Genomic DNA, 11,203 nt, shown 5'->3' with positions numbered 1-11,203 from the left:
TGAACGTGTTTCAAATATTAAATATATAGTCATTTATTATACTTGTATAAATGGTCAACGAAAACCTCATCTAATTAGCTTGTGCACTTTAAATAATGTGAAGTGGCAATATGACATAGCTGTTGCTAAAAAAAGACTTCACTACAACCTCTCATTTGACAACATCGTTATCGATATCGCTCTCAGGGATATATAAAGATATCTATCAATGAACATTTTTTCTATACATACCGATGATCAACTTTATAATATCATAAAGCTTACATAGAAACGCATGATAAAAGAAAATTCAACTCATATAAATAGTAGCTGTAAATGTTTTCAGGACTTTGCAAGTATAATAATTGATGCATGCTAGGGATGCATTCATGTGTATTACCTTGATTAGTAATAAGTTAACATCTCGATGTACACGTTCTGTGTCCTTATTCAATTAACTAATTAATATGACTTTTTTTGTAAAAGTGTAATTTCACTTATAACACCATTTTAGGTGTAAATTTTAAACGAAATATTATTTATGTTTTCTCATGCTGCACAACCCCACCGCAGCTCGGTTTTTGCTGTCTGATAAATGAACTCAACACTTGTGCATGATGAAATATGTCATTTATTAAAAATGACGAAAGTAAAGAAAAATATAAACAACATAGTAGGGGATCAGACCCAAAGCTGTTCACACAAAATGTTAAATAACTTATCAATATGCTGATCCCCTTAAAATACAGAAAAACAATATTTTGTTCAAAATTATATACAATATATACAAAACCAGCAAAAAGATGGCACCTCAAAAATAAAATATGCCAATAAAATATGCCAATGCAAAAGAACAATATTTTGTACATGTATGCATCTTTCGAATATTGGAGTGGTGAAACGGGGATGGTGGTGGGTGTATCAAAACATTACTCGTGCTAACACTATCAGAGATGAAGACAGAATGACCCTAATCTCACCGGTCAGATACTGACCGCATCAAACCACGTTACCGTATCGCTTAATTTGATTGGCTATTAAATTAAATTTGGGGAGAATTTCACCATTGGATTTTTATCAATTACATGATAGGTCACTTGGAGGTTTTTAGACTAAGAATTTGGGCTAAAAATAGACATGGACAGTGACCACTGCAGGGAAATTACATAATATGGCCAACGACCACTACAAGGCCTGGGAAAGAAATGCAACTTATCTAATCAAACATATACATGAAAAATACAATAAATAAGCAAATAAAATTATAGCATTCAACACATAAATACAATTATTAACATAATTGTTGTTTTATGTTTTCTCATGCTGCACAACTCCACCGCAGCTCGGTTTTTGCTGTCTGATAAATGAACTCAACACTTGTGCATGATGAAATATGTCATTTATTAAAAATGACGAAAGTAAAGAAAAATATAAACAACATAGTAGGGGATCAGACCCAAAGCTGTTCACACAAAATGTTAAATAACTTATCAATATGCTGATCCCCTTAAAATACAGAAAAACAATATTTTGTTCAAAATTATATACAATATATACAAAACCAGCAAAAAGATGGCACCTCAAAAATAAAATATGCCACCAAATGTGAATTGCATAATGACAATTGGCAATTCCATTGTGCCATCCAAGGTGAGTTGTGCACTTGTTGATGCTGATGTGAACACATACACAAATCACAGTTTATAGTCAAATGTACCAACAGTTAAACACTGACTTGGCATAGTGTTACCAGCAGTTACACACTGACCTGGCAATAAGTGCATATAATTCATTATACTATAACCCGTACAAACGTAACATGAATGGCAATTCCAAGGTGAAACCCGCAGGCACTCTAATAAACTAACTTAAAAGTTGTACTAACAATATCTAAAGACACAATGTGCAACTACAAAATAGCAGTTAAACACTGACCTATCATTACACATTACTACACCTGTAAACATACTATAATTAACAAAATTAATTGAGACACCCTCCGTATTTTACGCACAAGATTCTCTTATGGAAAAAGTAACAAACATAAGGACATTTTTTGGTACAGATCAATAGCAGCAGTTACTCACTGGCCTGCTATAAATAAACTGCAGGGGTAAGAAAGATTGTAGATACAAATAATTACAGTTGAAACGATTGTATTCTAATATATCTGTGTAATGCATTGGAGTTCCAGCGGCCTAAATGCTGAATAAAACTCTCAGAATAGCCTAACTGTGCAGCATGTGTTGCTGCCCCTATCCGAAAACTGTGCCCTTTATGTCTATTGGGGTCCATTATAAGCTTGAAATTGGGTAGGAGACTTTAACCCATAGAGGCTACCTTAAGTCGCAACTCTGTTACTACTCTCTCCCACGGCAGGAGGGATGTCTCTCTTATTTTCCTAAATGACTCATCATACATTCTCCAGGGTTGGTCCCCATGAAGCTTGTGAATCTCCCTAATTGTAAACATGTATTTTAACAGATTGCATGCCTCATGGGGAAATTTCTGTAAGTAAATTGTACTGAATACCAGAAAAGCATCTGTCCATTGATGGATTGTAATAGGTGTTTTATGTGAAGCCGCTTGTTGTAGCTCAATTTTACCCGCTTGTACCACAATTGAAAGGGGTTCATCTCCTGAGGTCGGCAATAAATTTTTTAAGTCAACAAATTCATTGTTCCAAATTTTAAGTTTCAGTTTTGAGGAAACTGATGCCCCTAGAGGCACACAATCTGATAAGTGAATTTGAGGGCTACTAGAGCATGCAAAACTACTACCAGTACTCCGCGATAAATTGCCTGCGGGCTCACCTGTGAACACATTATCCAGTAATGTTCCAAGTGCAGAGGCAGGAATTGTGGCAGCCGCAGAGGCAGGAATTGTGGCAGCGGCCGGTATAGCTTCCCCAACTACTGGTGCAGTATCCTCAACAGAATTCACCATAGGAGGTTGCCCAACACTTTCACTGATGTTTTGTTTCTCACTATCAGCTTTTTGTTGGTTTACAATTTCTTTTGCCAGAAGTTCATAATCAATATTTGGTAGCACCTTGACAGTGTCATTCTCCGACTGTTTTCGGGTTCTTTTTGGCCCTTTTTTCCCCTTATTTACTTCAGTTGGTGGTGTTGTTGGTGGTAATCCTCCAGTTGCCACATCATCTCTCCTGGCTCTCTTTTTGGGTGGCATAATGGCTAAATATATAATAAGAATAATAGGTATGGATCCTATCCTTTCACATATATGATTAGCCTAGCCCATAAAAAAAATTTTTCATAATCAACTTTTGCATTAACAGATGATTTCAACCATGTACTTGGTATTTTGACCTGATCAGTTAGGCGCATACCAACAAGATTTTGATCTACATGTACCTGTTACAATAAAATTCATAATAATAGGAACATGTCCCACTGACCATATGGGTAACACAGACCCAATGTTCCTACATCATTATTAGTAATTCATAATTGTAAGGAACATGTCCCACTGACCATATGGGTAACACAGACCCAATGTTCCTACATCATTATTAGTAATTCATAATTGTAAGGAACATGTCCCACTGACCATATGGGTAACACAGACCCAATGTTCCTACATCATTATTAGTAATTCATAATTGTAAGGAACATGTCCCACTGACCATATGGGTAACACAGACCCAATGTTCCTACATCATTATTAGTAATTCATAATTGTAAGGAACATGTCCCACTGACCATATGGGCAACACAGACCCAATGTTCCTACATCATTATTAGTAATTCATAATTGTAAGGAACATGTCCCACTGACCATATGGGTAACACAGACCCAATGTTCCTACATCATTATTAGTACATGAAGATTCAAACATTATGTAACTAAATAGTCCCAACATGACTTTAATTACATAACATTATTAACATTAAATTCATAATTGTAAGGAACATGTCCCACTGACCATATGGGTATCACAGACCCAATGTTCCTTCATCATTAACAGTACATGTAGATCCAAACATTCATGTAACTAAAAATTCTTGACCTGATTTTTATTTACGAGGTAACATTAAATTCATAATTGTAAGGAACATGTCCCACTGACCATATGGGTTACACAGACCCAATATTCCTTCATCATTCTTTAGTATGCAAACTCAACAAACATAAAATTTATCAGTTCCAGCCAAAACGCTGAATTAAAATGAAAGGTAGAATTTGAACTGATGCTCATCAACACGAAAAATCACGCATTTAAATTTCAGGGACTTAATACATAAAGTGCCCCTACACTGTCTTAATTCAAACAAATAAAATGTAAATATATATCAATATGGATATATACATTCACATATTATTGAATATCATTATTCTAGAGTGATAGCACATAAGATCTAAAATCATACTGGCCTCAAAACTTTTGAGTGCAGGATCACCGCATTCCTAATGCTGCGGCGAAACTTCCTCATGGGCTGGTCCTCGGCAGGGGTACACAGCAGATGGACACCATCCGGGCCTAAATAATGAAAATCCTTCCAAAAACCCCGATGTCCCCAGAAATAAATTCCACCAAGTGGCTCAGCAAAACGTTTCAAATGTTCATTAGTCTGAACCACAAAGACGTTAAAATTTTGGCATGATGCAAACTGCATTCGGCGAATTAACTGGCCTATTATCACTACCTTTACTCCAACCCCATCTCTTAAATACTGTCCCACAGATATAATATCCCTAGCTAATTTCTCACTGTTTGTATTTTCACAGATATCATTTTCACCAATCTGTAAAAACACCACATCGGGAATTGAGTCAAAATGCAGAATCTCCGATCTGAAGACACGCTTGTTTAATCTCAAACCGCCTTTTCCTCTAAATGATACTTTAAACACTTCAGGGTCCAAATTTAGATTGTCTGTTTCTGTCTGCATACCATAATCTTTTAATCTTCTGATGTGAGAATGTCCAATCACGCACACATTTAAAATCCTCATTGTTTACATATTGTACCCCAACCGGAACCAGCACAAATAATCATGCGATATCGCATACAACAAAAAACTAGAAACTGCGTTTCAAAAACTTACTGTATCAAAACATTACTCGTGCTAACACTATCAGAGATGAAGACAGAATGACCCTAATCTCACCGGTCAGATACTGACCGCATCAAACCACGTTACCGTATCGCTTAATTTGATTGGCTATTAAATTAAATTTGGGGAGAATTTCACCATTGGATTTTTATCAATTACATGATAGGTCACTTGGAGGTTTTTAGACTAAGAATTTGGGCTAAAAATAGACATGGACAGTGACCACTGCAGGGAAATTACATAATATGGCCAACGACCACTACAAGGCCTGGGAAAGAAATGCAACTTATCTAATCAAACATATACATGAAAAATACAATAAATAAGCAAATAAAATTATAGCATTCAACACATAAATACAATTATTAACATAATTGTTGTTGCAGACAATGTTACATTGCTCGCCATCATTAAAATTGTTTTGTGTAAAAAATGAGAATTTAATTCAATTTCACCTTCCCATCCATTTAAAAAACATCTTAAAACAAAAAAAACTTTTAAAAGACATAGCCCTCCTTAAGGATTAAGTTTACTCAGAGTTTGAAATTTCAAAAATTTGTTTTACAAAGTTCAGAATCTGAAATCAAAAATTGTTTTGAATATTTATGTTTTGTTTATTTTAGGATGATATATAGACTACCTTTATTGAAACAGAGGAAATTTGGACTAATGTTTCAATTCATTGTTTACCTCTGAAAAAAATTTTTGTGGCAATAACTTACGTTCCTTTGTGTTATGTCATGTCACTTTTCATATTTAATGGTTGTATTATCTCATATATAATATCACATCACTTACTCGCACGCAAAACAAAAAGAAAATACACAAAATCAGTTTATGAGATATAATATATCAGAGCTATTATCATTTACGTTGTATAATTAAAAACCCAATTAAATACATACAATCTATTTATATCTGAATTGGTAGAGTTTGAAACGTTGAAAGGGGAAGTTCAGACCAAATTAAATTCAAATTTTGATGTTGAAAAAATTTATGTAATTATTCAATTAGTAAAGCTATCCGTTTTTCACTGTTTTCAGGCCCCAAATTGTTTTATTATTTATAAAAGTTTAACAATGAAAAAAAATTTGGTGAGGGTGGACAATTGTGAGGAATTTTTTTTATAAAAAGTAGGTCATTGACTTACATATTTGAAATAAAATAGCATTACAAAAAGTAGGGCTACAATGTACAATAAATAGTTTTTCGTTCCTCACAGTGGATTTTTTATACCCCTGTAATCCTGTTATTCTTAATAGAAACAAAATTTAAGATTTAGATAACAATAACTATATATTTCAAGACGAATCTCACTCAATCAATCTATTGATTTTTTTTTGGGGGGGGGGGGGGAGGGGGGTTTAAATAAACGTACATTTGTGTTTGTACGTATACAATGGTTCCTACTAGTGGTGACAAAACTGTAGTTTTAAACAAAAAATGTTCGACTTTTCACAAACTGGAAAAACAATTATCACAATCTTAAAACATAAGGATATGAATGCCAGAGTAAAAAAAGAAATCTTTAATAAAACAACCGAACAGTTAAAAATACAATTACTACAACAGCTAATAATCATTAGACAGTGTAACAATATTCATGAGTGATTAACCTATATTGCAGGGCAAACTATTTTGAGGATGGCTTCTTGCCGCAAAATATACTATTAAGATTAGTTATATTAGTTTAACCTGACACGTTTTAAATGTGTTTATTGACGTACTGCAAGCTGTTCTATTTCCTCTACATCCAATGTACATGCATAAATTCCAATCCTTAAATACCTGTATAACGTTTTTCCTTGTACATGTAGCATCATGATTCTGCGTCTCTGTTTTTGTCTGGCGTTACATAGATTTGATAACTGTAAATGTGAAAGTATTTCGCATGGAAAATTATTTGGAAGTTTTTGTAATAAAACAAATCCGACGTTGTAAAGTAAAAAATTGTTAAGTATAAAGATTCATAATTGCACATTAATTAGGCCTATTAAAAGAGGTAAAAATCAACAGTTCCGTTTATCTAGCTACAATTAAGTACTTTAAAGCAAGATATTTTATCTGAATTAATATGATTATTTTCCATAAAATTTAGATATTTGAAATTGATTATGTTGGATACATGACTTCAATGGAAGTTGGGGAACTTTTATCAAGAAAGTCAACTATCCTGGGGATTAAAATCTCGGGGGGGGGGGGGGGGGGGGGGGGGCTTGGTCCTGTCCTCAAGCACTTGTGTTATATTGTAAGAAAATTTATAGAGTTTTAACAAAAATAAAAAACCGTTTTGAATATGTTAACATCCGAACTTAAAATCTGTATTAAAGTCTTTAGGTTTTTTCCTTTAGCGTATGTTTTTAAAGATCTTCATATTAACCAAAATTTAAAACAAGAAGAATCTATATGGGGGGTTTTTCGGCGACGCAGAGAATTTAACATGACATAACATATAATATGGATCCATAATGTAGAATTTAAAAATAATTTAAGGCAAAATGAAGAAATATTTTCTAGACTTTTAAGAAATATTTGCAAATCCAAAATATGTTGATATAAACATTTTGACAGATTGTTAAACAAGGTTGTCCGGTATTGTATAGTGCCTTTTCCCGCTAGCTATCTTTCCCTCCAAAAATTGGCTAAATAGTATCCCCTCACCCCTCTGCAAAAGCGACTACTGTAAACAAATTTTTGTTGGGTTAAAAACATTTGGTTGGTTTTTTTAAATAAAACACAATTTCGTTGGCATTTAATTTTGTCAAACTGTATTACCTAGAATGTATTGGATATCAACTCTGTCTTAATTAATGTTTAGGTTAAAAATTCGTCTTGGATTTAATTTTGTTGATTATTACTGCCAACGAAAATAACGAAATTAAATCCTTAACAAATATTTCTGCTTCTACAGTATTTAGTAGATTCTCCCCGACGGAAAACTGGCTATACGAGGGTTGTCCAAAAAGTTCGTGGACAATGGCGTTCTTGTTATTTTAAATGGGTTTAAATATACATATTGTATATCTAAATCTTTTTCATAAAATTTCAAATCAAACTTAAGTGGTTTTGAATGTTTTCCATTGAAATAAACTAAAATTTTAATGTATCAAATGGTTGCGGAAAGTACGCACGGCCCAGCGTAAAAATTGTACAAACTTTGTAATTGAGTTATTAGACATGAATATTTACAGTTTTTATAAAACATTTCAAAACTTCATAATCTTCTATTATGATGTAGTCTGTATGGTGTACGTCATTTAAATACGTCTTTTGAAGCTATTTTCAAACTAGCAGTTGACTTTGAAAAGATATTACGGCAAGGACATGTGTGATGAAGTTGAATTCAGTTTATTTCAGTTTTGTATTTTGTTTGTGTAAATAGTTGTAAAATTGTGTTCCATTTTTGTCAATCGAGGGTGTTCGGTATTAGGGCTATTTTAGTATAACTGGTTTGGTGAGTTAGAGCCGTGGCTGCTTGTCAAGTGTGCGGCCACGTTTTTGAATTCGTCCTCCAGTTTGTTAATTTTGGCGAATTCCAGAAGTTAGTCTGGTAGACTGGTAGCCATAAATTACTGTAAATCTGTTTGGGCTTCTGCTTTTCTCCAGCCGGTAAGTTTTTGTATGTTTTTGTCAGTTTCATGGTATATTTACGGTTTATTTTCGTTGTATAAATGAGTATGTCTATAGGTTTTAGAATAGGTTATTATTGTTTCAGTGCAGGGATAGTTATATCGTTAAAGCCGGTGGGTCAGTGGTGCAACGTCAGTTGAAGGCTTGCTTAGCGTAGCATATGTGGGGCAGGACTAGGACCGAGACCTATTAACGGAGCAGCGCGTGACGTAAGTGGGACGCACAGGAGCTCGTGTTTGACGAACGTTTGTGGTTAGGAGGCCCTGTGTGGATAGTCTTCCAGTGAGAGACCTTCGAGTCCGGGACTGGAGACGGAACGTTTTGTTTATGGGTTTTGCGTGCTATGGAGGCCCAGTGGTGACTATTTTAGGGTGGCTGTTGCAATTATTTGAAGCCAAACTTTCAATTCTATTTTACGATTAAATGATTTATCAGTTTACCTAGTGATAGAAATTGATTGTTTAATTACAGATAACATTCAAATTTACTTTTTCTGTGAAATTACATATAACAGTATTGGTAATTTTGATTTGTTGGTTTATACCTTATAGCTATATTAAATCAGCGTTTAAAGCATTTATTTGTTTCATATAGAAACTGACAATTGAATGTGTTAAAAATTAATTCACTGTTGTTTCATTGTCAGTGTTGATTGATTATAACTTTTTAAAGTTATATTTTCTTTCTTAGTGAGAGAGTGAGGGTGTGTGTTTGTTAGGGTGAGTCTCTTTATATTCTATTATTTTAATTTTTTTTGCTGATAAATAAATTCATTTTGTTTTGTTTATTTTATTTTGCAATGTATATATAGTGATAACTCCAATACAAAATTATACATTGCTCTGATATTTATACACTAAGATTATTATACTCATATTAAAATATTATAATACTTTCCTGATAATAGCGCCGTTATTTTGTATAAAATTACATGTGTCGACGAACTTTTTGGACAACCCTCGTATAGTAACACTTCATCCTTTTTATAGCCAGGTTACCCCCACGGACAAGCTACTATACATGTATGGTAGCATTTCTCCCTTTCTTCCATTTCGGTTATGTACGAAAGACGAATAGGGCCACATAAAACAAATATTTTCATCTTGTAATTACAAGAAAAGATCTCGTAATAACGAGATAATTATCTCGTTTTTACTAGAGAAGATCTCGTAATAGCGAGATAATTAACTCGTTTTTCCGAGAAAAGATCTCGTTATTACGAGTTAATTATCTCGTAATTACGAGAAAAGATCTCGTAACGTGGCCCTATTCGTCTTTCATAGTTATGCTTAGATGGACCACTCATTATTCACAATATGTGCAAAAACTATGATTACTCATAATGAATGGTAATAAATATTTAAAAAAGCTACTTGCAAAATTGTTATGGCAATTCTTGACTATACATGTATCTGGTGTATATCATTTGAAGGAAATGTGAGAGGGTCAAAGACTGCGAAATTTTTTTCTTCTTTAATCTCTCAGCATCCATACCTATGATATAGAATTTGTAAAAATTACATGACGCTTTTCAAAAGTTTTTTTCTCTACTCGATAGGTGAGCTTTCTAAGCGGCGGTAACGGGTACAACTGATTATGAAAGAAAAAATATAATAAAATAAGTTAATAGATATTCACCTATTTTTCAATAATATCAAGCGGATTGATATTTTTTTTTCAAAATATATCTTACAAGAAACAATCTATGTAAACAATTTACAACCAGAATATTTTTTATGAAAAATAGTTTAATAATAGTCATGAGAAAAAAATCACTTTAAAACGTGAAATGAGACCTTATCCTTCATTGTATGCTAGTTTAAGATTTGTTATGCTTTTCAATCTGCAATGTGATTTTTAAAGTTACTATTTTGAAAACATTGCCTCAGCAAACAGAAAACAAGTTGCGTTGAGTAAAATTCTCAGCATTTAAGAACATTCTTTGTTAAAAATTATATAGTTCAAATACTTTTGATTTCATATTCTTGCAATGCACAATAATAATGATGTTGGTAATTGAAAATAGTAAAAAACCAATAGAATTTAAAACTTCAAGTCTGATACTTTAACCGATTTTCTGTGGTTACTTTAAACCAATTTCCTGATTAAACTTGGCATGACAATTTTGGCATTTTCTACATGATGTTTACTTCAGTTGATTTATTGCAATGTGAAATTTACTTCCAATAAACAGAAGTTTGCTTCCAGTGATTCTCCCAGGCAGAGATATGTCGGTGATACGCACGGATAGCGTGATTATTATTTCTTAAAGAAAATTATTTAAAATTCTTTAGACATTTTTCCTGTATAAATTCCGAACGTATTTTTGCATATGACTTTATAACATGTGTGGCGCCGTCGAGCAGAAAACTGCCGCTAGGACTACTCAATCTGCAACAAATATCCTCTGTAACAAGCGTCAATAGCACAACGCCGCTTAATGATATAAATATCATTATGCGTTGAAAATGCAGCCCCTAATGCTATAAATTATTGCATTCACAATTAACATTGCC

General features: G+C 33.2%; 1 protein-coding gene across 3 annotated transcripts; it reads right to left on the bottom strand.

Moving 5' to 3' along the window:
* Positions 1 to 525: 525 nt before the first annotated feature.
* On the bottom strand, positions 526 to 5,431 carry LOC128178285 (uncharacterized). 3 transcript variants are annotated; one of them, XM_052845384.1, is made up of 2 exons: positions 5,049 to 5,431; positions 526 to 3,173 (listed from the first exon to the last, which is right to left on the bottom strand). In XM_052845384.1, exon 2 carries the CDS (start codon positions 3,166 to 3,168, stop codon positions 2,302 to 2,304), a length of 867 nt encoding a protein of 288 aa, XP_052701344.1. In that variant the 5' UTR covers positions 3,169 to 3,173; positions 5,049 to 5,431; the 3' UTR covers positions 526 to 2,301. The 3 variants fall into 3 exon arrangements, with proteins under 3 accessions (XP_052701344.1, XP_052701345.1, XP_052701346.1); XM_052845385.1 differs by lacking the exon at positions 5,049 to 5,431 and adding an exon at positions 4,371 to 4,999 and having other exon boundaries at positions 2,943 to 3,173; XM_052845386.1 differs by lacking the exon at positions 5,049 to 5,431 and adding an exon at positions 4,375 to 4,994 and having other exon boundaries at positions 2,985 to 3,173.
* Positions 5,432 to 11,203: the final 5,772 nt, after the last annotated feature.

The sequence above is a fragment of the Crassostrea angulata genome, chromosome 3, assembly GCF_025612915.1.
Source record: "Crassostrea angulata isolate pt1a10 chromosome 3, ASM2561291v2, whole genome shotgun sequence".
NCBI lineage: Eukaryota > Metazoa > Mollusca > Bivalvia > Ostreida > Ostreidae > Magallana > Magallana angulata.
Note: the sequence above shows the minus strand (reverse complement) of the source record. Positions and strands in the feature narration are given on the sequence as shown.

Coding starts and splice junctions, on each gene's coding strand:
- LOC128178285 (XM_052845384.1), bottom strand. CDS start 3,168: ATGCCACCCAAAAAGAGAGCCAGGAGAGATGATGTGGCAACTGGAGGA.